This window comes from Aulonocara stuartgranti (assembly GCF_965226115.1).
Source record: "Aulonocara stuartgranti genome assembly, chromosome: 9".
In the NCBI taxonomy this organism is placed as follows: domain Eukaryota; kingdom Metazoa; phylum Chordata; class Actinopteri; order Cichliformes; family Cichlidae; genus Aulonocara; species Aulonocara stuartgranti.
The window spans coordinates 35,342,761-35,370,254 of record NC_138960.1 but is presented as its reverse complement, the minus strand read 5'-3'; the positions used below and the strand labels follow the sequence as shown (position 1 = coordinate 35,370,254).

The 27,494-nt window shown below is 41.6% G+C and overlaps 2 protein-coding genes across 9 annotated transcripts in view; one reads left to right on the top strand and one right to left on the bottom strand.

The window, feature by feature from the left end:
• Positions 1–26,893, bottom strand: part of LOC309714355 (NACHT, LRR and PYD domains-containing protein 12-like) — a 65,515-nt gene extending 38,622 nt beyond the window's left edge. For 4 of the 7 annotated variants that reach the window (XM_082546716.1, XM_082546712.1, XM_082546717.1 and 1 more), the window contains exons 1-7: positions 26,805–26,893; positions 15,367–15,510; positions 14,629–14,736; positions 10,330–10,565; positions 8,171–9,962; positions 3,923–4,096; positions 1,222–1,395 (exon numbers count right to left, since the gene is read on the bottom strand). In XM_082546716.1, coding sequence (XP_082402842.1) covers positions 1,222–1,395; positions 3,923–4,096; positions 8,171–9,962; positions 10,330–10,565; positions 14,629–14,736; positions 15,367–15,510; positions 26,805–26,878 — 2,702 coding nt within the window. In that variant the 5' untranslated portion in view covers positions 26,879–26,893. Of the gene's footprint in view, positions 1–1,221; positions 1,396–3,922; positions 4,097–8,170; positions 9,963–10,329; positions 10,566–14,628; positions 14,737–15,366; positions 15,511–18,168; positions 18,451–26,740 lie in introns of those variants that run through there. The other 3 variants (XM_082546713.1, XM_082546715.1, XM_082546714.1) reach the window with 3 other exon arrangements.
• On the top strand, positions 15,451–23,764 carry LOC309714407 (uncharacterized protein). 2 transcript variants are annotated; one of them, XM_082546863.1, is made up of 5 exons: positions 19,723–19,732; positions 20,143–20,214; positions 20,337–20,504; positions 20,728–20,823; positions 21,272–23,764. In XM_082546863.1, exons 2-5 carry the CDS (start codon positions 20,203–20,205, stop codon positions 21,389–21,391), a joined length of 396 nt encoding a protein of 131 aa, XP_082402989.1. In that variant the 5' UTR covers positions 19,723–19,732; positions 20,143–20,202; the 3' UTR covers positions 21,392–23,764. The 2 variants fall into 2 exon arrangements, with proteins under 2 accessions (XP_082402988.1, XP_082402989.1); XM_082546862.1 differs by lacking the exons at positions 19,723–19,732; positions 20,143–20,214 and adding an exon at positions 15,451–15,530.
• Positions 26,894–27,494: the final 601 nt, after the last annotated feature.

The window sequence follows — 27,494 nt, the reverse complement described above, 5'->3', positions numbered from 1 at the left end:
TCCTCCATACCTGCTTCATGCCCTGGAGGACGGGGCTATGCCCCCCCCCGCACACACACACACACCCTCTAAGAGATCGTTACATGAAGGAACCTTTTAAATACAAGGGCGCTCATGCTCACAGGTTACACACGGTTGCTCACAGACACAAACTACACCCTTTTTGGCTGCTACCTCAAAGCACACTGTGTTCTGTCGATCTTACGTGTTGCACAACAATGTTTAACATTTAGTATTTACTGTTATATTCACATAGATCATTGCAATGACGTTCTTTATTGTATTGTTCTGTCTTTTTTGGTTGTTTTCTCTTTTTTCTTTCTCAACAGGTGATCCAGGTGATTGATATATGTATTTTTTGTCTGCTTTTGTTGGTTTTTGTTTTTTGCCCTTCATCACTGTTCCTCTTCCCCGCTGTTTTATATTTATTGTATATTTATAATATATTTACTATTTCATGTCAGAACAGCTTTGTATTGTAGATGATAAAGAGGATTCTGTTTTGTTGTTTTACATATCTCATGATGCTAAATAAATCCAAACCGAATTAAAAAAATTATGTCAGTGTCTTATGTTATATAAGCTCCAACCTCTCTGTTTAAAGCATGTTGCAGTGCTCAGACTGATAGCTTCCTCAGTGGAAGAAATAAGCTAGGAGAAATACTCTGTGACTTAACCTTGATAGCTGAATTCACAGAACAGGTGTTTTTTGTCTGTCCTCTTGCCTTAAATGTGCTGTTTTGCATGGCCATCTCTCCAAAGCCAAAGATATGGAGTTTACTGTTCAATTAAGATACCAACATAACATATTTTCAAACTGAAGCTTAAGCCAATGGCATTTTTCGTATTTTCTTTGCTGAAAATAATCAAAATCTTTAACTATTCAAAATAGTTTTCTGTCAATCATAATTATATGAACTATACAATGAATAATTCAGTGGTTAATGTCAAACCTGTTATGCACTTAGAACTGAAAGAACAGTATACAGTTAATCAGGGAGCCCTCTCTGAATTAATAAAGTTCAGGAGCCATAGCAGGCTAAGTTGGGTCATAAGTTGAGAACAATTATTTTAGGTTTTTGCTTCAGTGAATGAACTAAACAACTAAAGAAGAGAATGGACTTTAACATGAAGATCCCCAGGGTGGATTTTGAATTTAGTGTGACCACAGCTTTCACATTATATTCATCCTAGCACAAAAAGTTAAACATGGTGATTAACCTCAGAGTCTCCAGTCTACAGTGTGGACTCTCCAGAAAACCACACAGTTGTTTCACATGTAAATCATGCAGATGGTTTTTACTCAGGTCAAGTTCTCTCAGATGGGAAGGACTGGAATCCAGAGCAGACAGCAGAGACTCACAGCTGTTAACTGACAACCAGCAGTCCTTCAATCTGAATAAAGAACAAAACATATAGACAAAATAATTTGTGATTCATTCTTATATGTTCTTATCAAATGTTTTTATTATTTCCAACAAACAATGCACGCATCGTAAATCATTCTGCTATTACCAATCACCATTCCACTTGTCTCCTTCTTAGACACAAACAGCAGGTAGGTCAGACTGCCAGGACTCACTAGTTATAGATACAATACATTTACAATACATTTGAACATCTCAATGAGTACTTTCAGTCATATTTGATTTAATACTTGACTTTCTCAAATCTTTGTAGTCAGAGCCTGCTGGCTTTGTAAATGACTTGTACATCTTGTCAGTTTTAAATGAGCAGCAGTAACACAACATATATACAGTGGGGCAAAAAAGTATTTAGTCAGCCACCGATTGTGCAAGTTCCCCCACCTAAAATGATGACAGAGGTCAGTAATTTGCACCAGAGGTACACGTCAACTGTGAGAGACAGAATGTGAAAAAAAAAATCCATGAATTCACATGGTAGGATTTGTAAAGAATTTATTCGTAAATCAGGGTGGAAAATAAGTATTTGGTCAATAACAAAAATACAACTCAATACTTTGTAACATAACCTTTGTTGGCAATAACAGAGGTCAAACGTTTACTATAGGTCTTTACCAGGTTTGCACACACAGTAGCTGGTATTTTGGCCCATTCCTCCATGCAGATCTTCTCGAGAGCAGTGATGTTTTGGGGCTGTCGCCGAGCAACACGGACTTTCAACTCCCGCCACAGATTTTCTATGGGGTTGAGGTCTGGAGACTGGCTAGGCCACTCCAGGACTTTCAAATGCTTCTTACGGAGCCACTCCTTTGTTGCCCGGGCGGTGTGTTTTGGATCATTGTCATGTTGGAAGACCCAGCCTCGTTTCATCTTCAAAGTTCTCACTGATGGAAGGAGGTTTTGGCTCAAAATCTCACGGTACATGGCCCCATTCATTCTGTCCTTAACACGGATCAGTCGTCCTGTCCCCTTGGCAGAAAAACAGCCCCATAGCATGATGTTTCCACCCCCATGCTTCACAGTAGGTATGGTGTTCTTGGGATGCAACTCAGTATTCTTCTTCCTCCAAACACGACGAGTTGAGTTTATACCAAAAAGTTCTACTTTGGTTTCATCTGACCACATGACATTCTCCCAATCCTCTGCTGTATCATCCATGTGCTCTCTGGCAAACTTCAGACGGGCCTGGACATGCACTGGCTTCAGCAGCGGAACACGTCTGGCACTGCGGGATTTGATTCCCTGCCGTTGTAGTGTGTTACTGATGGTGACCTTTGTTACTTTGGTCCCAGCTCTGTGCAGGTCATTCACCAGGTCCCCCCGTGTGGTTCTGGGATCTTTGCTCACCGTTCTCATGATCATTTTGACCCCACGGGATGAGATCTTGCGTGGAGCCCCAGATCGTGGGAGATTATCAGTGGTCTTGTATGTCTTCCATTTTCTGATGATTGCTCCCACAGTTGATTTCTTCACACCAAGCTGCTTGCCTATTGTAGATTCACTCTTCCCAGTCTGGTGCAGGTCTACAATACTTTTCCTGGTGTCCTTCGAAAGCTCTTTGGTCTTGGCCATGGCGGAGTTTGGAGTCTGACTGTTTGAGGCTGTGGACAGGTGTCTTTTATACAGATGATGAGTTCAAACAGGTGCCATTCATACAGGTAACGAGTGGGGGACAGAAAAGCTTCTTACAGAAGACGTTACAGGTCTGTGAGAGCCAGAGATTTTCCATGTTTGAGGTGACCAAATACTTATTTTCCACCCTGATTTACGAATAAATTCTTTACAAATCCTACCATATGAATTCATGGATTTTTTTTTCACATTCTGTCTCTCACAGTTGAAGTGTACCTCTGGTGCAAATTACTGACCTCTGTCATCATTTTAAGTGGGGGAACTTGCACAATCGGTGGCTGACTAAATACTTTTTTGCCCCACTGTATATGTTTGCGGTGCTGTTTAAACTTTCATATTTCTTACTCATCAAATATTTCTTCATGCAATATATGCACAATTTCACAACTCAAACACAGTCATCTGAGAAAGAGCTCCTAACTGTACCTTTATTAGCTTTTGCATTCATCTTTCTATATTCTATTTGAGCCATGTCTCTAAATATATATTTATACAGATGCGCAGTCTAAGCAGCCTGCCTTTATCTGCTATCATTAGATTGTCAAAAGCCTCATTCACATCCTGACTTCATCTTCACTAACTGATGGAGCACAACATAAACCTTTGGAGGCTTAAAAACTGTCCCGTCAAACATTTCAACTTGTGTCAGTGGTTAGTTAATCTCTTTTCATATCTTTAAGTTCTACTTGGAGCCAAAAGGAAAAACATATGTTTGGTCACTAAGAAAGACATAAAATTTTTTAGATGCACTGAAATGTCTTCAGATTTGTGTTACGGAAAATCATGAACATTTTAAAAATAAATATTGTTTCATATTATCTGAAATATACAAACAAACAAAAAACAGCTGAAGTCAGTGAACTGACCTCAGAGTCTTCAGCTGACAGTTTGGACTCTCCAGTCCAGCTGAGAGCAGTTTCACCCCTGAATCCTCCAGGTTGTTTTTACTCATGTCCAGCTCTGTTAGATGAGAGGGGTTAGACTTCAGAGCTGAGGCCACAACCTCACAGTGAGCGTCTGAGAGTACACAATGAGTCAGTCTGTGATTAGAGAATATATAAATGAGTTATTGTAAACGCACAAGACATATGACAACAAAACTTTCTGCCACCATAATCTAATGAACATCTGCTCTTTACATCTATGGTTCAACTCTGATCATGTTCAGGTGTTTGACACGAGACACAAGAATGATTCTGTTATTTTCTAATGTTTATACAAAGCAAGAGTCCAATATTGTCTAATGTTTTCAGAGTTTGCTCACTGCCAGTTAGTTCAGGAATAAAGAAGGGTACATTGAATTCAACTCCCTTTCTTTTTCAGCAGATCGGTATATCATGACTGCTATTCCGATGCTGGTACTATTTGTGCTTAGCTGTCCTGGTTAAATGCATAAACACTACTATCTCTCTGTAAGTACAGTGCATTTTCTTTCCACACAAAGTTGTAAATACACAAATTTCAAAGCAGAAGATAATTTAACATACACCATATTGCTAAAAGTATTCACTCATCCATCCAAATCATTGACTTCAAGTATTCCAATTACTTCCATGGCCACTAGTGATGGGATTTCCGGCTCTTTTTAGAGAACCGGCTCTTTCGGCTCGGCTCACTAAAAAGAGCCGGCTCTTTCGGCTCCGAACCGGCTCTTCAGGTTGTTTTGTTGCTTTAATTTATTTATTATTAACAACAATATAAAATTATGCACAAAAGGAATTACTAATGTAACAAAAAAGTGGTTTTATTTATATATGTTTATATATAAATATATGCGGTGGCCCCTAGAGACAAAACACGTACAAACTCCAAAAAGCACATACAAACTCCAAAACACATTTCTAGCATGAACTGAACTTCCAAAACAGAGCTACCTAGATCACTTAAATTACACAATTGAAAGCATGAAAGCATATGTGTATTGTTTGTGTATATATACACAAGCATTCATATATAGTCAAATAATTTAAAAAAAATTTTCGTTCATTTACCTGTTATTACCACACACCAAATCCGGTCATTGGTACTTGCTGGCTTGTGTAGCCACTAGGTAACAAAAGTTCAACACTGCCCCAAGAGCAGGGTTAAGGAATGCTGAAACGCATAGTGCAGGTCGCCAACTTTCTGCAGTCAATCACTGCAGACCTCCAAACTTCATGTGGCCTTCAAAATAGCTCAAAAACACAGCTAAGAGAGCTTCATGGAATTGTTTTTCATGGCTGAGCAAATGCATCTAAGATGCAGTGTTGTAAAGTACTCTGCTATTGGACTCTCAAGCAATATAGACGAATCACGCGTATCCATCCGGCAGTCCAATGGATAAGTCTGGGTTTGGTGGTTGCCAGGTAAACAGTACTTGTCTGACTACAATGTGCCAAGTTTAAAGTTTGGTGGAGGGGGGTTATGGGCTCAGAGCCTTAGTTCCAGTAAGCTTAAGCATGCCAAGACATTTTGGAGAATTTCATTCTTCCAGCATTGTGGGAACAGTTTGGTAATGGCCCCATTCTGTACTCACAGTGCACGCCAGTGCACAAAGTAAGGTCCATAAAGACATGAATGAGCAAGTTTGGTATGGAAGACATTGACTGGCCTGCACAAATTTCTGACCTTAACCTTAAAGAACATGTTTGGGATGAATTAGAGTGCAGACTGGGAGCCAGGCCTTCTTGTCCAACATCAGTGTCTAACAAATGTGCTTCTGTGGAAGAATGGTCAAAAATTCCCATAAACACACTGCTAAGCCTTGTGGAAAGCCTTCTTAGAAGAGTTAAAGCAATTATACCTGCAAAGGTCTTGCTGACATTATATTAAACCCTATGGGTTAAGGATGCCAGTCAAGTTCATATGCATTTGAAGTGAATACTTTTGGCAATATAGTATAATAATAATAATAATAATAATAATAATAATAATAATAATAATGGATTGGATTTATATAGCGCTTTTCAAGGCATACATACATACAGGCACAAGCTCTGGCTATGAACTAATTTTATGATAACTAATATTAGCTATCATATTGTGATCCACAAACTGTAAGGAGTGGATCTCAGAGAGTTTCTTCTCTGATCTGTTAGCTGATTTCAAGAACACTTGACTCTCCAAATACACTTAGAATTTGTTAATCTCCACCGGACAGTGCAATATGTTAATGCTTCTGTCAGTAGAAATTTAATAACCGTTCACTGTCTTTGAGAATATTAGGTCAACCAATTACTTACTTACAATTAAGTCGACTGACATGAACCAAGCTATCTCAAGTGAGGTTCAAGCTAGTGCATGTTACTAGCTTGTTCATGTATATCACTAAAAAGAAAAACTCATCTTTATTTTGATGCTGAACTTTCCAACTCTCCTGGAATAATTTATTGTACAACATCACTCGATTGGCTAGCACATGAAAAGTTGCACTTCAAGAGCACTAAAGTATTAAACACATACATGTCAGTCATCCCTTAGTGTGTGTCTGCAATTAGTCTTTGAGATGGTAAAGCTATAACATGTGCGGTGTCAGTAAAGATGTTTCATTCATTTGTTGATTTGTGAAGCTAAAGGAAGGCTTTTTTTTTTAAATTATGGGCATATTTTTATGAACTAGCAAATGGTGATAGAATGTACACATCTAGCAAATGGCAATTGGTGGATCAAAAAAAAACTAGCAGAAATTAATCATCAGGTATTTAGTCTGCATGGGAGTTTGCCCAACCAGTCTACGTGTGCTTTGTGAACTTGGAGAAAGCATTCGGGGGGTCCTGTGGGGGCATGGGGTGTCTGGCCCATTGCTACGGGCCATTCAGTCCTTATACGACCTTTGCAAGAGCTTGGTCTGCATAGCCGGCAATAAGTCGGACAATCATCCTGGTGGATGATGGGCTCCGCCAGGGCTGCCCTTTGTCACCGATTCTGTTCATAATTTGTATGGACAGACTTTCTAGGCATAGCCAAGTGGCGGAAGACTTTCACTTCTCTGCTTTTTGCAGATGATGTGGTCCTGTTGGCTTCATCAGGTGATGGCCTCCAGCTCGCCTTGAAACGGTTCACAGCCGAGTGTGAAGCGGTGGGAACGAGAATCAGCACCTCCAAATCTGAGGCCATGGTCCTCAGCCAGAAAAAGTTGGAGTGCCCACTCCGGGTCAAGGACGAGACCCTGCCCCAAGTGGAGGAGTTTAAGTATCTCGGGGTCTTGTTCACGAGTGACGGGAGAAGGGAGCAGGAGATTGACAGACGGATTGGTGCAGCAGCTGCAGTGATGCGGACGCTGTGGTGAAGAGAGAGCTGGGTGTAAAAGCAGAGCTCTCAATTTACCGGTCGATCTACGTCCCTACCCTCACCCATGACCACGAGCTGTGGGTAGTGACCGAAAGAACGAGATCGCGAATACAAGCGACGGAAATGGGCTTCCTCCGAAGGGTGGCTGGCCTCTCCCTTAGAGATAGGGTGAGAAGTTCAGCCATTCGGGAGGGGCTCAGAGTAGAGCCACTGCTCCTCCACATCGAAAGGAGGCAGTTGAGGTGGTTCGGGTATCTGACAAGGATGCCTCCTGGCCACCTCTTGGGCGATGATTTCCGGGCATGTCCCACCGGGAGGAGGCCCTGGGGCAGACCCAGGACACGCTGGAGAGATTATGTCTCTCGGCTGGCCTAGGAACGCCTTGGTGTTCCCCTGGATAAGCTGGAGGAGGTGGCTGGGGAGAGGGAGGTCTGGGCTTCTCTGCTTGGGCTGCTGCCCCCGCGACCCGACCCTGGATAAGCGGAAGAAAATGAATGGATGGATGGATGGATATTTAGTCTACAGGCAGAGCTTATGGAAACTTTTGCATTTAAGTTAAAATTATCTCCTGTAAACTGAGCAGCACAGCCATCATTAATTTCCATTACCAAGGTACAAGGTGTAGTAGGTCTAGTTGTAGTGTTCCATAACTCTGACCCCATTGTTTTTTAAATGGCGTGATAGAACTTTTTCAGTGTCCAAATACAAAAGTATATAAAATAATTAATGACCAATATCTAAAATACAAAGCTAAAAATAATAAGAAGAATAATTTCGTGTTACATGAAAAACTAAAACCACAAATCAACAATGAAGAATAATACTGAATAATGACTTGGTCTCACCGAGCCTTTCTGCAATTCCTCACAACTGGAAAAAGTCTCAGTCGCCCATCCAATGATGCTTTGAACTTGTTTAGGTCTAACTCATCCAGAACCTCCTCTGACATCTGCAGCATGTAGGCCAGAGCTGAGCAGTGGATCTCAGAGAGTTTCTTTTCTGATCTGTTAGCTGACTTCAAGAATACTTGGATCTCCTGATGTACTGAGAGGTCGTTCATCTCTACCAGACAGTGGAAGATGTTGATGCTTCTGTCAGGAGAAATTTCATCACTGTTCATCTCCTTAAGATTGTTAATGACTCTCTGAATGGTTCCTGGACTGCTCTCTGTCTGACCCAGCAGACCTCCTAAGAGTCTCTGGTTGGACTCCAGAGAGAGGCCATGAAGGAAGCGGACAAACAGGTCCAGGTGGCCATTTTTACTCTGGAGGGATTTTTCCATGGCTCGTTTAAGGAAATCATCCAGAGATGACCCACTGTACTTTTCTCCAAGGAAGGCTTCCAGCACCTCTGTCTTCCTGTTGGTGTGACAGTGGAACATGTAGACTGCAGCCAGAAACTCCTGAATGCTCAGATGAACAAAGCAGTAGACTGGTTTCTGGAAGATCACACAGTCTCTTTTGAAGATCTCTGTACAAACTCCTGAGTACACAGAGGCCTCCGTGACATCCAGACCACACTGCTCCAGGTCTTCTTGGTAGAACATGATGTTTCCTTTCTCCAGATGTTCAAACGCCAGCCTCCCCAGCTTCAGAAGAACTTCCCTGTCAACCTCCGTCAGCTCCTGTGGACTCGTCTCATGTCCATCATGGTACTTGTTCTTCTTCCTCTTTGTCTGAACCAGCAGGAAGTGTGAGTACATGTCAGTCAGGGTCTTGGGCAGCTCTCCTCTCTGCTCTGTAGTCAACATGTGCTCCAGAACTGTAGCAGTGATCCAGCAGAAGACTGGGATTCTACACATGATGTGGAGGCTCCTGGATGTCTTCATGTGGGAGATGATTCTGCTGGACAGCTCTTCATCACTGAATCTCCTCCTGAAGTACTCCTCCTTCTGGGCGTCAGTGAAGCCTCGTACTTCTGTTAGCCTGTCAACACATGTAGGAGGGATCTGATTGGCTGCTGCAGGTCGGGAAGTTATCCAGACGAGAGCCGAGGGAAGCAGATTCCCGTGGATGAGGTTTGTCAGCAGCTGGCTGACTGATGACTTCTGTGTGACATCAGACAGCAGCTTCCTGTTGGTGAAATCCAATGAAAGTCTGCTTTCATCCAGGCCGTCAAAGATGAACAAAAGCTGAGAGACAGCCAGCTTCTCTGCTGAGACCTTCTGTAATGTTGGATGGAAAACATGGAGCAGCTCCAGAAGACTGTACTGCTCATCTCTGATCAGGTTCAGCTCCCTGAATGAAAGCAGAACCACCACACTGACATGTTGGTTCTCCAAGCCCTCTGCCCAGTCCAGAGTGAACTTCTGCACTGAGAAGGTTTTTCCAACACCAGCCACGCCGTTGGTCAGAACCACTCTGATGGGTCTCTGTTGGTCAGGTAAGGCTTTAAAGATGTCCTGGCACCTGATTGGAGCGTCATGGAGGGCGTCCATCTTGGAAGCTGTCTCCAGCTGCCTCACCTCATGTTGGATATGAACCTCTTCACTCTGTCCCTCTGTGATGTAGAGCTCAGTGTAGATCCTGTTGAGGAGAGTTCTACTTCCTGTTTCATCACTTCCTTCAGTCACACGTTCACATCTCCTCCTCAGACTGATCTTATGTTCATCTAAAACCTCCTGCAGACCAACATCTGCTGACAGAAAGAAAAACAGAAAGAAAACTCTTCAATGTCTGAACAACACAAGAAGTCCAGTTTTCAGAATTGAGTTCATCAATTCAATTAAATTTTATTTTATTTATACAGCGCCAAATCCCAACAACAGTCACCTCAAGGCGCTTTATATTGTACAGTAGATCCTGCAATAATAGATACAGAGAAAAACCCAACACCATATGACCCCTTATGAGCAAGCGCTTTGGCGACAGTGGGAAGGAAAAACTCCCTTTTAACAGGAAGAAACCTCCGACAGAACCAGGCTCAGGGAGGGGCGGGGCCATCTGCTGTGATTGGTTGGGGTGAGAGAAGGAAAGGGAAACAGCAGACAGATATTCAGTCTTACTTTGTACACAGCTGCTCTGACTGGCTGTCTGCAGTCCAGCTCTGGTTCTGGATCTTTCTCCACACTGGGGACAGGACGAGTCTCCTGATGAAGCAGACTGGTCCCAGTATGAGGAGATGCACTGTCTGCAGACCCAGTGTCCACAGCTGGTAGAGACTGGATCCTTCAGGACATCCTGACACAAAGCACAGCAGGACAGCTGCTCCTCCTCACAAACACCGCTCCTCTTCCTCTCTCTGTGAACACATTTCTTTATCACTAAAATTATGGTCACAGAGAATAATAAAAATTGAGCTACTTTTCACAACAGAGTATTCATCAAGCTGATTTTTGGTTATACAGTGCCAAGACAGGATAAAGACATGCTGTGGAAAAGAGACAGAGATTAATAACAAGTATGATTCAGTGCAGAGAGGTCTGTTAACACATAGTGAGTGAGAAAGGTGACTGAAGAAGAAACTCAATGCATCATGGGAATCCCCCGGCAGTCTACACCTATTGCAGCATAACTAAGGGAGGATTCAGGGTCACCTGGTCCAGCCCTAACTATATGCTTTAGCAAAAAGGAAAGTTTGAAGCCTAATCTTGAAAGTAGAGATAGTGTCTGTCTCCTGAATCCAAACTGGAAGCTGGTTCCACAGAAGAGGGGCCTGAAAACTGAAGGCTCTGCCTCCCATTCTACTTTTAAATACTCTAGGAACAACAAGTAGGCCTGCAGAGCGAGAGCGAAGTGCTCTAATAGGGTGATATGGTACTACAAGGTCATTAAGATAAGATGGGGCCTGATTATTTAAGACCTTCTATGTGAGGAGCAGGATTTTGAATTCAGTATATAGTCTTTACTGTTTTACATATACATTTTAGTTCGCCTAATAGTACCTGATAGTAGCAGTTCTCTTACTTCCTGTCATTAGGCCACCAAAACTGGTGGGGATCACCAGTAGAAGACCATGAAGACATTTAAAGAGATTTGTCATAGATAGAGTGGCACAGTTATGTGTGTGTTTAGTTAGTTAGTTTGTTTGCTTGTTTTAATCAATTTTAAATCATGCTTTTTATTTGTTTTTGTTTCTAATGTCTCTGTAAAGCACTTTGAATCACCTTGTTGTTGAATTGTGCTATACAAATAAATTTGCCTTGCCTTGCCTTGTCTTAAACAGAGCATTTTTTAATCTGCTACTCCTGCTCCATCCTGGAAAAATCTTCTATTCCATTTTTGTTAAGAAATCTCTTCCATAAAAAGCAGACTTACTCAAGGCTAGAATTGCCCCAATGGAAGAACTCCACATGACTACTCAGCTTAAACTACCTACAAAAACCGTAAACTTCACATTCTACTGCACAGACTGTTTAGTATTAAAGCATAATAATAACCAACCACAGACAACCATTGCAAAGTAAAAATATCTTAAACTACAAGAACTATCTCAAGAAAGCTTTAAGGAAAAGTAATGGACTGAACAAGCAATACATGAACACAGCTGTTGCTATTATAGAAAATAATGGTGCAGGAGGGGGGAAACCTCTCAGCAGACACCATGGTGGGCAGTTGGGACAAAGACATAACTGTTGGATTTTCTCAATGGACAGATTTGATAAATACATAATCACTACAGCTCCCACCCCCCAACCCACTTATCCATACAGTCTAGACTGGGCCGGTCTCTTTCTGTCATGGTCTCCGTGCCTGCCCGGTCGGCCCCACAAGGCTACAATTGCTGTTTCTGTTCTCTCCCTCTCTGCCTGGGCGGAGCTCACTGTGGGCTCCTGCCCTTGGCCCACACACACACCTGACAACACTCACCCATCATCACCGGGAGCACTATTTGAGGCTGGAACACAGATCCTCTCGTCGCTGGATGATTGTACCCCTAACGTTAGTGTTCTCACAGCTCTTGTGCTTCATATTCGTGATTTGTGATTAGTTGGTGACCTGCCTTCTCGTCTGCCTCAGATCTCCCCCCCCCCCCGGGACCTGCGACCTCCCTGCTGCGGGAACGTGTGTGAGTGTGAGCGAAGAAGACGTGAGCGAGTTACCCTGTGATTCCCCCGGAGTTTTGGATCCCTTCACTGTACATATATTGCACTGGCACTGTAAATAAACTACACCTTGGAGATACCTTACCGCTCTGCGTTTGAATCCCTGTACCAGATCGTGACACTTTCTCTTAGTAACTTACATGCTTTTCTTGTCTAAATGCCTGATTGTCCACTATAGCAACACATGTTGCACTATGAAACACAGACGCTGTTGCAAGACATTAAATCATATCTAATATTTCAGAGTCTAGAGACTATGTCCCTATTGCATTCAAATGGAATAGAGCCAGACTGCTGGAACAGACAAGCAGATGGCATTTTAATATTTTTCAAAGAAACAGAATTTGACAGTTGCATGAAACTATGAATAAATCGACATATTTACTCACTGCGCACCACTGCCCAGTATCCTGCTAGCTAACGTTGAATTGTTGGAGAACAAACTAGACGATCTGAGGGCAAGAGTCACCTTCCAACGAGACATGAGGGACTGCAACATTCTGTGCTTCACTGAGACATGGCTGACCCCCAACGTGGTGGATCGGGCAGAAATTCCATCGGAGTCACTCTCTGTGCTCCGCGCGGACAGAACGGCAGAGTCAAACAAAACCAAAGGTGGAGAAGTGTGTTTCATGGTAAACAGAAAGTGGTGCGACGTCAGGAGCATATCTACTCTCTTCAGCGGCTGCTCGCCACATCTGGAATACCTGAGCATGAACTGTCGCCCTTTTTACCTGTCCCGCGAGTTCACCTCGTTAATCGCCACAGTGGTCTACATCCCACCCCAGGTGAACACAGGTATGGCTCTGTCTGAACTACATGATGTGCTGAGTGCGTTTCAAAACAAGGACCCGCAGGAGACTTTAATAAAGCAAACCTTGGACATCTCATGCCGAACTTTTATCAACATGTCATGTGTCCGATGAGGGGAGACAGAATCTTGGACAATTGCTACACAATTGCTAACAACTGCCTGACAATAGAGACCAGCAATCAGCATCGCAGAGCATGACGTCAGAGCTGTGCTGAGGAGAGTGAGCGCAAGGAAAGCAGCAGGACCAGATGGCATCACCGGCCGTCTGCTGCGCTGCTGTGCTGACCAGCTAGCAGGTGTGTTCACTTTGATTTTCAACGAGTCCCTGGCGAAGTCTGTGGTCCCCATATGCTTCAAGAGATCCACCATCATCCCTGTGCCCAAGAACAGCAAGCCCTCATGCCTGAACGACTACCGGCCAGTTGCACTGACCTCAGTAGTAATGAAGGTGTTCGAGAGGCTGTTGAAGAACATCATCTCCTCCTCCATCCCAGACACCACAGATCCGCTCCAGTTCGCCTACCAACCCAACAAATCCACGGAGGACGCCACATCCTGCACACCACCCTCAGCCACGTGGACAAGAAACAGGGTAACTATGTGCGAATGCTGTTTGTTGATTACAGTTCAGCGTTTAACACAATAGTGCCCTGCAGACTGTTCACAAAGCTGAGGGATCTGGGACTCAACAGCCGTCTGTGTGCATGGGTGTTGGACTTCCTCACTGGCAGAACTCAGGTGGTGAGGGTGGGTAGGTGTGTCTCTGACAGCATCGCCATCAACACGGGAGCGCCACAGGGCTGTGTCCTCTCGCCACTGCTCTACTCCCTCTACACTTCAGACTGTGTGGCCACCCATGGCTCCAACACCATTGTGAAGTTTGCTGACGACACAGTGGTGTTGGGTGCCATCTCCACCAACGATGAGGCGGCCTACATGGATGAAGTGAAGAATTTGGCATTGAGGTGCCAGGACAACCACCTCCAGCTGAACGTTGGCAAGACCATTTCATGCCTGATCCTTCTGACTTCATTGCGGCACAAGCCACTTTAACACCCCACTCACACAATGTACATTTTGAACTGTAAATTTCCAGATTTTTTTATTCTATTTAACTTAATGTATATAATTTACTCACTTATTGCGCATAATGTCCTCTTTGTATATATCTACCTACTTACTGTATATAATGTTTTTCTCTCTCTATTTTGCACAGTCGAGGAGCGGCAGCTGATGCAGACCTTGTTAATCCGGGGGATGGGGACTAGCTTTGGGAACCCTTACTGGATGAACAAACCTTGATTTTTACTTGTTAGTTGATGTCAGCAGGTCACACTTACACAAAACTGAAAATGGGAATTGCAATCAGTGCATTGCTACTATTAGTATAATGTATGCCTCTTCATCACTACAGATTTGATTAAATGTTCAGGTCAGGTTCTTACTTTGTGTGTAGTGGTCCAGGTTCTTCTCTGAAGTCTGGGGGTTTACCAATGGACCGGTCACTCTTCTGAGACAGAAAGTTGATCCCTGAAGCCTGTGACCTCTGACTTCTGCAAACAAAGATATGTTTATTCATATGTCATCAGACATTAATAAATTCTCAGTTGAAAGTCATTTAAATTGGTCTAAATTGCAGTTCTCACCATACTTGAATTTTTAACTTAATACCAATACCCAGTAAAATACTTTAGATACCACTGGGGCAGTGTGCATAGCTCATGGCAAAGAAGTAATTTCTTGAAAAGGTGAAGTTTTTAATTGTCAACTCTTTTTACCAGTTCTACATCAGATATAAAAATACAAGCATTTAAGATTAAATTTTATTTATTTTACAAACTATTTCAATCATTCATTACATAAAGGTGACATTAATGTAAAGGTATAATATAGTGCGAAGTCTACTAATAAGCAAAATGTAACAAGAAACAACACAATACCCAACACATCTCAGTAATTCAAATACTGTAGAAGTTAAAATGATAACATGGATAACGTGCATTATTAGTTATGCTAAAATAAAGCAGAACAATGAGCTGCTCTGTGAAACACACTGAATAGCTCATTTTTTAAATCCAAGTCAGCTGATAGAGGCTCAGCCAATCTGTGACTAAACTGGATGAGCAGTTAAGAACTGGATGGATTGGATATTCCTGGAGACGAGTTACTAGCAGTGATTTTACTCTGTGTCTGAGGGTCCAGCTTCATCGGTGAAGTCTGTAGGTTGATGTTTGGACCGGTCACTCTTCACAGGCAGACGGCAGAGTCCTGCAGACTTCGCTTTGTCCTCCTCTTCCTCGATCATCATCTTATGGACTTCAATCAGTCTGAGAGGCACAGACACGCAGTGAGTTCACAGTAATTGAGTTTTGGATTTTCTTTGTATTGTAGCTCTGACATGACCACATTAAACTGATATTTCACACCACATGCTCATACTGTCTGCTTTATCATTTAAATCATTGGCTGCCCGCTGCCCTCCTTGTCTGCCGTCTACAACTCCCGTTGTCTTAGTAGGGCCAGAAACATTTTAAAGGACACTACCCACCCCGGCTACAATCTTTTCAACCTACTGCCCTCTGGCAGGCGCTTTAGCTTCCTCCCCAAAAGCCATCACCATACTCAACTCAAAATATCTGAAATATCATCAATTCTCTGACTGTCTGTCTCTGTCAGCACTGTACTATGTATTTATATTTATAGTAAATGTATAGTTACATTATTGTATAGTTTTTATAATGTGCTATAAGCACATGTGCACTTTTATAGAGCTGTTTCTAATCTCGTTGCACTATGTATAGTGACAATAAAGGCTTTCAATTCAATTCAATTTATGTTGGTGGGACTATTTGAACCCACCCATCTTTACTTATAATACAGGTTTCTAATAATTCATGTGAAATCTAAATACTGTGTGCCAACATGATTTATTATATAGATTTGATCAAATTTGTGGATAGGCCTTTATATCCTGTGTGTGGTGGAAAGTGGAAACCCAAAATGCAGAGTCACATAACAGAGAAAAAAATCATCCACCAAGTGGCATCAAATGGGGAAAAGCTCACAGGCATGCAGGAAACAAGCAGTGCAACACAACAGTGAACGCATGCAAATGGAGGCTTTAAATATACTGGAGGCTACTGGGGGGGAAAGAACACAGCTGGAGTACAATAAGGAACAAGTGAAACTAATTGAATGATAAAAAGGTAAAGGGAAGTAAAAGTGATGAAACTAGAACTAAGAAAACCTGAAAACATAAACATGGACAACCCAAAGGAGGATTAGCATCTAAGAAATCAAGACTCAAAACACCACAAACAACTAAACAACCCAAAAGTTAAGCTGAAAATATTTGACAGAACTTAAAAGTCTTGGGGTCCAAGACCCAGGACCACAACAACACATTAATATCATTTTTTCCCTCCATGTCCCCACAATTACATTTTCTTTTTTTCTTTTTTTTAGAAAAAAGAGAGTTAACTGAAGTGCAGACGGCCTTAATTTAAGTACTGCATCAATGCAAAATTGTCTAAGTGTATTTTCTGCATATTGCAGCCATTTGTAGATTAGTAGTAATCACTCTTGTACAGGTTTGGTTTTTGGGCTTTTCTATTTGTGCACTATTCTTTCTAATTATTTATTTTTCTGTTTTTTCCCCCCAAATATATCTCTGATTCACTTTCAAGTCTGTGTCTAGGCTGAAACTCAAGTGTAAACTCTTTTAATAATGACCTTTGACCTTTCAGTGTTTCTAATTCGCAGCAGGACTGTGATGTGAGTATCTGAAAAATTTTCACAATTTTCAAGCCATAAGAGTGACGTCTCTTTAAGCCTGTGTGCATGTGTGTCGCACAATACTACTACTATTACTACTACTACTGCACTAGGCCCTCAGAGGGACACATTGCAGCAAGGGTTAAAGGTCAGACGCCTGCAGGCTGGGGGTTGGGGCAAACATCCGAGCGCTACACAGTCTTGCAGCTGATAAAGAGTGAACTACTCCCATCTTTCAGAAGTGATTGCCAGTTTGCTGGGTTTTATTTAGAGAACGAGAGAGTGAGAGAGATCATGTTCTACATCACGGTTTAAAAAACGGGATTTGTTAACATGAAGCAGTTATCAAATGAAACAGGGATCAGCCCTGTTTTTGGCACTGAGTGTTGAGATGTGACAGTTTCAATAAAACCTGCAGATTCCTGCATTTATGGAGAGCATGAAAAGTTAGCCAGAGACCACAGACATGAGAATGTGTCTGTAATTCTGACGCTCACCTGTGAGAACTATGAGGCAGACTGTTCACGTTGTTCATCCTGAATGATTCTTGGTCACGACATTTAGATCATCAGAGAAAGGTCATGTCACTCCACACACATTTGGAAAATCTCATAGTTTGACCATAAAATCAGAGAATAATTACAACTTGGCTGCAGCAACATGAATAAAGACAAATATCTTCTATGTGGCTGTGTTTTCATTTGCAAATATAAGATGTTAAAAGAACTTGTGATGTTAAAGCTGGTCTGATGAAATGTGTGAATATTTCCATCTGAGAGTCTAGTTCTAAGAAAATATTTGGTTAACTTTTACAAGAAATAAACAGCGTGTATTTTTCAGAGAACTGAGTTGGAAGTGCGCTCTAAACAAACCACACATTGCCACCCACGGCCTTGTCTTGGAGTATTTAAGTGTTAAAGTTCACATCCTGTCTGGGTGGTGACTGCATTTTTTCACCTGAGCTGCTGTGAATGTTGCAAAAGCCCCGAAACTGATAATGCAGGTCTCAGTGTTCAGAAGCCTTTTTCTCAGTGCTGGATGATTTCTGTCACCAGAGTTATTTCATATATTAAAAGGACATTGGTTTTAATTCATGCACCTTTCCTTTATCTGGAGAGCCTCCGTTTTCAAAGAGAAACTCATGCAGGACACCTGAGCTCACACAGGCTCTTACTGAACTGCATCTTTGTGTATAAATGAAAGTAGATCACCTTTGATTGCAGCATCGCAGTGATTTTCCTCATTTAGTAAATATATTCCATATTGTAACAAATCAAATCTCTTATTTTCTTATGTTTTCCTGTCGTGATCCAGTGACATCATATATATTTATATATATACATAATATGTTTATATGACAGTAAATACATTTTATGTTGGTTTATTTTGTTGTTTAGTCTGTATATGACATTCATTATAGCAGTTAGCACTAAGTCACTTTGAATGTTTGGTGTAAATGAACCGCGGGTCACACTTGTCATGTACTGTTGGATGGAGGCAGTGAGCAACACACAGGAGCTACTGATCTCTGAATGTCTGACTTATAAAATCTATCGTTTAATAAAAATAAACAGTTTTGAGTAAACTGTGATCAAGAGAGCTTTAAAGAGAAAAACAAAGTACTTGTAAATAACTGGATTAATAGGGAAAATGTGCTGATGAAATCTAATGGAAGGAGAGTTACATACACTAAATGAAACAGGAAGTGTAATCATATGTGACTGAATGTTCACATGTGATGGAGTTTTCACTTTTACAGGAAAGAAGAAAATGTGATTTTAAAGTTTAAATCCTGTATTAAATCATAAATGTGGAAAACAGTTAGATAGAGACGATCAGATCGAGTGATTTGATGTTAATGTTGTCTCAGAAGACCTGACGTCCAGTAGGTTAAAAATGAGGTGAGAGAGCTGAACCTGTGTGGGGGTCGTGGGGGTCGTGGGCTGCAGATCAAAACTATTGAGGTGTCTTATAATACCACCACTGGCAGAGGTGCAGGGCTTGTGTGTAAACCAACTCAGACAAAAGGTCATATACGTGATCTTATGGTCTGGACATTTGCATCACGGACATTGAGGATTCTGAGATTTCAGATCACTTCCCAGTTTTGTTTAATACTGTACACTGTAAACCCGAATGTTCAAAGTAATTAAATAGATTAAGTAGTGTATACTCAAAGTCTTTAAAAGTTCTGTTAACTTAAATATGTCAAGTTCGTGTAACATGTTCTTCTTTTTGAGTAAATGAAACTAATAATATTTGATTGAATTGAACTATTTCTATATTAAGTAAGCATCACTTAAAATCATAACTTAAGCACAACATAACACAGATAAGTTAGGACACATAAGAATGGTAAAGTCCTGTTATTTTTGTTGTTTCAAGTAGGTAGGATTTAATAATAAACTTAATTTATGTAGCACATGCTAAAATACAATAAAATCTCAAAGTGTTTCACCAAATAAGTAAAATCAAATTGTCTTAAATGCATTAGTGGAAGACAAAATGTATTTATTTTAATATTCATTGTTTTATCACTGTGTCCTACATATATATTTTTAATTTTTTCCGTAAGTGTTGAGCAGCTGCAGGAATCAATTTTTATTCTGAGTTAATTTCTGATTCACCCTCAGAAGCGGAAGGTGGCGCTAATGAGCATTAATACGAAACACAGAAGAAGTAAAGGTATATGGGCGGGAACAGCACCAAAGAGGCAACACGGACAACTGGAGAAAGTTGGACCTAACGGCAGCAACTACCATCACTGGACTTACATTAAGTTTTCAATGTTGATATTAGTTTATTGTTAAAATACGAATATTTAGTTGTATTTTGGGTGCGTGTCGAAAAGAATAGCAGAAATGTCGGGTCCGTGTTTTTTATGTGCTTTGCTGCTCTCCCCGAAGGAAACTTTGCGCTTGCAGAGCTAGCATTAAGTTGTTGTAATGAGGGTCGCAGGCTGTTTAAAAAGTTAGATACTACTTGTTCTAGAGGTGGTGCCCGGTCGCCTAGTATGAAACAAAGTATTTTAATCTCTCTAAATTTTTAAACCCCCTCTCATGACTCAGAATAGTTGGGTCCAAACAAGCCCGTTGTCCCTGCAGTTACACAGCGGAGATGCCTGTCTGCAGTGAGAGTGCTTTCAAGCCGTTTGCTTGTTAGAAACGCTATATTTTAAACTATATGTGCAGGGTTAGGGTTGTGAAGGAGTGAAGGAGCTCTTGGACCTCTGGCCTGCTCTAAAAATGGAGTCTGAGGTAATATGGATCAGCTCTCTTTAAAATGAAAATTGTAATTCTTACTCATGTGGCAACTTTTTGCTGCTTTATAAAGATGTGCGAGATTCTTCAAATTGAACTGTATTGTCCTTCTGCTGTAGTTGTATGCAGAGTTTCAGCGGATTACAAATCAGAACCTGCCCAATACATTCTACGCTGAACTTGACCGCCATCTTCCTCGACTGATGACCTTATTCAGACAGAAGGCATCAAAAACTGGGAAGACAGCAGATGCCCTGGCTGAAAGTCTAAGAATTCACAATGAACAGGTAATAATAGATTGTTACACATTTCATAGGTTGAACCAGTGGAACATTGGACAGGTTCAATGATTTAAATGAGCTTTTTGAATTTTGCTATTACTCCACTTTGTGTTTGCTATTTGTCTGACTGTGAACAGGTTATTTGTGGACATATGTTCTGATTTGACTGTTGTTGTTGTTGTTCAGTAAACTCACCAGTATATACAATTCTGTTTTTATCTGGAAATAGGAAATCCATGATATCCACACCAAGCGCACTACCGTTCTCCACGCCCTTCCTGTCTATCTGCGTGAGGATGTCTCTGGATTTTTCAGAATCTGCACTGTGAGTGTCCTTAAGTATCTAACAGATACTACTGTGTATATAAACAGTGCATGAAAGTACAAACATGTATTTTGATGCACTGTTTGGACTTACCTTTGTTTAGTCTACCCATACGGTTTCCATGTATGGCCTTTTCTGTCTCCTCACTACGAATGAACTGAATTGGTGTTTTGTTGAAAGTGATAAGATGTTTAGTAAAACATTTTCCTGTGTATTTCCTTTAGCTTAGTTTCAGTCTATCTCACACCACTTGATTCTCTGGTGAATTAGCTGATTTATGTGTGCAGAACATGGATCTTCTGTTTTTCACCTCTTACAGTGAGACTCAGGTCTCCCTTGTAAAAGAGGTATTGGATCTCAATGGGAGTTGGTAAAATGAGAAATTATATGTCGTCTGTTGTATTTCTTGGGTTAGATTGTGATTAGTATCTCTTTTTCATTAATTCAGGACGAATCTGATGAGTTGGAGCTTGATGGTGTTGAAGTGGCCCTCTTCACTGTCATCAGTGACCATGACACGACAAGTCCAGTTCACTACCAACTAGGGCTGCCACGATTAGTCGACTAGTCACGATTACGTCGACTATCAAAATCGTCGACGACTGATTTAATAGTCGACGCGTCGTTTGAAGCTTTGTAAGATCACAAAAGACGCAGGAATAAGTAGCAGGATTTAAGAGTGTAATAACGGACTGAAACAGAAGATGGCAGCACTGCATGTACAAGGATGTCAGCTGCCGTTAAACCCCGAAGAAGAAGAAGAAGCTGTGTCCCAGAATTCATAGCGCAGCCCAGCTCAGTTTCCAACAATGGCGGCAGCTAGTTAGTTTTAATGTTACTCTTATTATTCTTTCTGGGTCACAAAATAAACGTTTAACATATTTTCAGGCGAGAATGTAGCTGTGTAAACCTCAAATATCTGCTCAGTTTATCAGGACACCGCATATTTTCAAAAGCGCTCCGACGTTTTCGGAGACGTCTGTTACCCACTAGCTCGATAGCTAGCCGGGGGCTAGGCTAACTAGAGCCGTGAGAACACCGGACTCCCGGCAAATCGTTTTCAAACCCACCGCCGTCTTTCGCTACTCAGGTTAAACATGATATATGAGTCACTTAGATAACTTAAAATGTTATTGTTTGGCTTTTTTTGTATTTTATTTGTTCCTGAGTAAATCGGTTTGGCTGAGATTAAATTTATAGTTTTTACACAGCTGAATAAACGTCAAGCAGACAGCTGATTATCAGAAGTGTGAGACGCTGGAGAATATACTCCGGTGTCCTGTTATATTTTAGATAGCAAGGAGTTTATTAAACTTCACCGAAACAATCTGCAGATTTCATTCAAATTTAATAAACTATCATCTTGTCTTTATTTTTAGTTAGCACCTTAAACACTTAAAGCTGTAAGCTAATGATAGTTATATAAGAGCAGATGCTGCTGGTGCAATAAGCTGTACGTTTTATGTCCAATGGATGATGATCTGATTAGTCGACTAATCGCAAAAATAATCGGTGACTAGTCGACTATCAAAATAATCGTTTGTGGCAGCCCTACTACCAACCTGTGAAAATCTCTGTCGTCATTGAAAGTGATGCCGTGTTCAGTCTCCCCAGATTTGGTGAAGCCTTCCTGGTAATGTTTGGACTGATCTATGCACCTCAGCTACCCCAAAGCCCTGACCTTTAGAATTTACTCAAAAGATTTTACTTGGTCTAGAAAGTGGTAAACTGTCACCCAGGTTACAGACCCTCAAGAATGACTTGTCTATGTAGGAACTCATCTGAAAGAAGGATGCAGGGTGAAGCATTATAAAAGGCTAGTTCAAAGTTCTCTCCTTTTATCTAAATAATGCCTCAAAACGTTATTGAATTACTCTACAGGTGTTCAGCCAATAGGTCCAAACTATACAACGTGCCTTTGTTCTCATTAACATAATGCAAAGCAACACTAATGTTTTGTATGTTTTAATGTTTTTCGTAATACTATTTCCAAAACATTGTGGGCTGCGCAAGATGACCTAAATTTTACTGTTTGATACTGGTTAATGTAAAACAAATAGCATTGTAATTCACTCAAATTGCTGCCCTGTTGCCTTATTCAGATATTAGCCAGAGAGCCAACAGCACATTTTGATATTATTAATTATTATTTGGCATTATTTTTCATTACTCTGACAGTTTTCCTGACTAAACAAATTTTGGTCTACTTATTTTAATTTATAAATGTTTTTGTTAATTATTTTTAATTCATTTAATTTTTTATTTTTTTAAATGTATTTAATTTCAACATAGTGCTAAAAGGGAGCAGGCAAGATACTGTTCAATAGGGATGGGTATCGAAAACCGGTTCTTGTTGAGAACCGGTTCCCACTGTTTCAATTCCTTGGAATCGTTTGCCACTTTTAAAAACGATTCCCTTATCGATTCCAGTCGCCCCGAATGACGTCATCACGTTGAGTAGCGTCTTTTACCCAGTAGGAAACACGGCGCCTGAGCGGCGCAAACGATCAAAAGTTTGGTTACAACTTATGAGAAAGGATGACAACAGGGCAACGTGCAATACTTGCAAAGTAGAGATTTCATCAGAGGGAGGAAACACTACGAACATGCAAAAGCATTTGCTCAAAAAACACGCGATTGCTTTCAACGAATGTCGTGTTTTTGATCCGCTCCGGACTAGCGAAGCTCAACCCAGCAGCAGCGGTAGCGTTTCCACGTCCTCTCCTGTTAATACTGCAGGTAACTAATCAATTAGCATTGCATATTATGTTAGCGCGATTTACCTTATTACAAAACCTGCTATTACTGTGCGTTGCATTTAGTGACCATGATGAATCAATTGCCTCAAAAATTTTAAGTTTTGGGTCACATGTTTTTAAGTATCAAGTAGTCAACATATTTGACTAACGTGTACTTAAAATAATGACAACACAAACTAATAAACATTTGAGTTTTGTTAACATAAAAATGTTGTGGTTGTGTACTTATGTTTTATAAGTTCTGTGAACTTATTTCTTTGAATTTGTAAACTTGAAACTTTAAGTCATATTAACTGCAAATATTTGAGTTGACTGTTCTCAAAAGATACAAGTACCATGTAATCCAAACTTTTATGTTCTGGAAAAATTTGACTTTTGAGTTGATCAACTCAAAAAAATTGAGGCAATCAATTGCCTCAATTTTTTTGAGTTCTGGTAACTTATTCGGGTTTACAGTGTAGTGAGTAATGTGGAATTGAACAGTGATGGTCCTGTGTGGCAAACGCGCACGATTAACTCCCAGTCAATCGCTCCCTTCACTGATGGTTTCCTTGACTCTCCCCTCTCTGATGCTAGCTGTAACGGGGGTTTATCAGCGGACGAGCTTGCTCTTTTCCCTCTGAGGGTTAAACGTGCCAAATCCTCACAACCCTGGCTAAATGATACTACTCGCGCCCTTAGGCGTGAATGTCGTCGCGCTGAGAGAAAACAGAAGAAAGACAAACTCCACGTCTCTCTGGACATCCTTCATAATTGTTTATCTAAGTATCAAAAGTTAAATCAGGGCTCTAGAGTGCGACCAATGGTGCGACTAAAAAAAAATATTTGGTTGCACCTGTGCGACCAACTGTTCGGGTAGCAAAAAAAAAATAAAAAAATCTGCAACCTTCCCTGTGGTCAACAACAGACACACATTTTGTCCCTATCGTGGACTAAACCAATCAGAGATAGTCAGGGGCGGGACCTCTCTGATTGGCCGTGGTCCAGTTGAAAGTGCAGGTGGAAGTGGGAGGTGAGTAGCTTGAATAAAGCGATATCAATTCATTAAATCCTGAATCGACTTTTAAATAACTGTGTTTTGCCAGAAACGCCAGATTCTCAGATTAAAGCTCACAAAACCATTTCAACAACAACCAAACAGCAGATGAGAGCAGGTACACGGACTCCACACAAAGACGTAAACACAGAGCGACGCATCAGAATCAGCTTTGTCTTTCTCGGCTTCCTCACCCGACGGCCCGCAGACGGACACGCTGTCGGAGCTCAGCGATCCTGATGCGTCCGGTCCGCTGTGTTTACGTCTTTTTGCGCTGATTCTGAGCTGCAGGTTTTGTCTCTCCAACCAAAATCCACCGAGCCAGCAGCAAAAGAAGCAGCAAACTGCGCTTCACATTTGATCAATGTCGTCATGAATTTTGCTGTTTTGCTTCCACGACTATTAAAATCACACTCCATGCACAGCTAGCTCTCTCTCTCTCTCTCTCTCTGTACTTCAAGAACAGTTTCCGTCTCCAATCTCTGTTTTCTGTATTATTCATTGGCTTATTACCCACCAGTCTACCGTTGTTTACAGCGCTGTGGCTGCTGTCTTTTTCTTTTTCACTTAAATGACCTCAGACAAGAAAGCCTGTTTTTTTCTGTTGTTCAATACTGAAGAAATTTAAACTTTATATGCAGAACATTGCAGAATATTTTTAAGGTTTTCTGCTATAAAAAGCCAGACCAGGAAAATCTCCTTCATGTTTTTCTGTTTTATTCTCAGCTACTTTCACACAAAGGCATCTGCTGTGATGTTCACAATTCTGATGAAGTCAGTGCTGATAAATGATCAGAGTTATAATATTTCTGACTGTCTGAGGCTAAGTTGAATCGAATCGGGACTTTGAAAACCGGAATCGAATGGATTATAGAAATCAGTGATGATACCCAGCCCTAGTGAGCAGCCTAGGCACGACAGAAGTGGATGTAGCTGTAATAGGAAAAGAACTATTGATCACTTTTCTGTTAAGGCCTGATCCTTCTGAAATTCATAGCCAGTGCTCTGACACGGTGTCATCAATCTTTGAATGCTGAAAAAGCACAGTGTATCCAGAAAAACACATTATATTATATCAATTATTAGAAAATTTGTGTGCGCCTAACTTTTGTGCCGGTACGCCTAACGGCGGTACGCCCATGGCAAAAAGTTAGTCTAGAGCCCTGTTAAAGCTGCCAAATCTGCCTTTAGTCTATCATTATTATGACTAATAGCCACACCCAACCTTTTTAATACTTTTAACTCTGTGATAAACCCTTGCACTATCACTTATAGGGATGCCTCCCCTGCTCTTTGTGATAAATTCTTAAAGTATTTCTCTGAAAAAGTCTCAGCTCTAAGGGCTTCTCATCCATCTCATTCATCGTCAGTTTTAGACCCAGTTCCAGTCTCTGAATGTTTGACTGTCCCTGAGTGTCTGAGAGCTGCTGAGCGCGCAGGTGTTTCACTGCTGCTGCATCTAATAAACGCCAGAGAACAACCGCAGCTCGGATGACCTGTTTTCTCAGGAAACGGCAGCTGTCGAGCAAGACAGCGGAAACACAGACGACTGATGTGCTGAGAAAGGAGCGCGAGCCGCCGGGTTCAGATGAACGGGTCAGAAAACGAGCCCTGTGCACCTGAAGCTCACCTGAAGCTCACTCGCTGATGTGTTTAAGGACGCACAGCATGTGTCACGCGCATCTTTACGAGCTCACAGCAGCGCGAACAAACTGGACACCGGATGTCTGTGGGGGACATCCAGTGAGAGACGTCACTGTCACACGTGCTAAACTTATCATCTCAGATCAACGTGATGTTCCAGAGAAGATGAGCGAGAGGAGCCGAGGAAACGAAGGAAAAGTCTCCGAGTTTGGGAGCTTTGTGCGCGTACTGCTGAATAAATCAGGCCCAAGCAGCTCTGACGCGCTCTGCGCTCTTTCTTCATCAAAGATAAAAACCTGTAACACGGGAACCTTCGTTCGGTGTAAAGTCTGTGCTGGCAGGGATGACTCCACAGCCCGCGGGCTCTGTGGGAGGATGTTCTCGCCATAGAGCAGGTGCACAGCGGCTGTTCGCGTCTCCGCAGTCAAACACAGAGACAAACACAGAAAAACAAGCAGCACGTTGCGTGAACACTCACCAGCCTCAGCCTCTTCCCTCTGTTCTCTCCAAACTAACGGACTCGAACTTGCGAGTCTTCTTACCTTCCTCTCTGCAGGAAATCGATGCTGCTGTGTAACCCCGGGGTGAACCCTCGCGGGCAGAAACCGCACACCATGAAAAAGCAGCGTTCAGGTGACAGCTGTAACCGCTTTGCCTTAAAAGGTTTGGAGAAAACCTAACAGAGAGCTTCTCTGTAACAGCGGGAACTAAACTTCTGTAGTTTTTTGTCAGCACAGAGACGTCATGTTTCTGAAGCTGTTGAATGTCTGAGCAGCGAGAGGACTCGATTCTGTGACAGCACAGCGCCTTATTATCGCAGGCCTCAGTTTAATGGTGTTTATTACTGGTTTTTAGTTGTGGTTGGTGGATGCAGTTGTAGCTTCTGAACTCTTTTGGTCTGTCAGATGTTTTGTGACACGTCATAAGCAGTGCTGAAATTTATCAGGATGCTCTTAGAATGACAGGACTGTTCAAGGACGTTTTATTTATTCGTGCTCTGTTTTAACTGCATTGATGCCCAACAACATCACAATATGGAGGAAATAAATATTACAATTATGCAGTTTGGTGTGATGAATAGATTCTGTTGATGGCGCTGCAGTCTTCATAAACCGCTGTGGATCAGAGCTGCTGGCTTTAAAGGACGATCGCCCCCTGCTGGTACTTCAGGAGAGGCAAAGCATGACCAGATGTTCTCTAGTGTCCCAGCTTTGTTGGATACTAACGTTGGA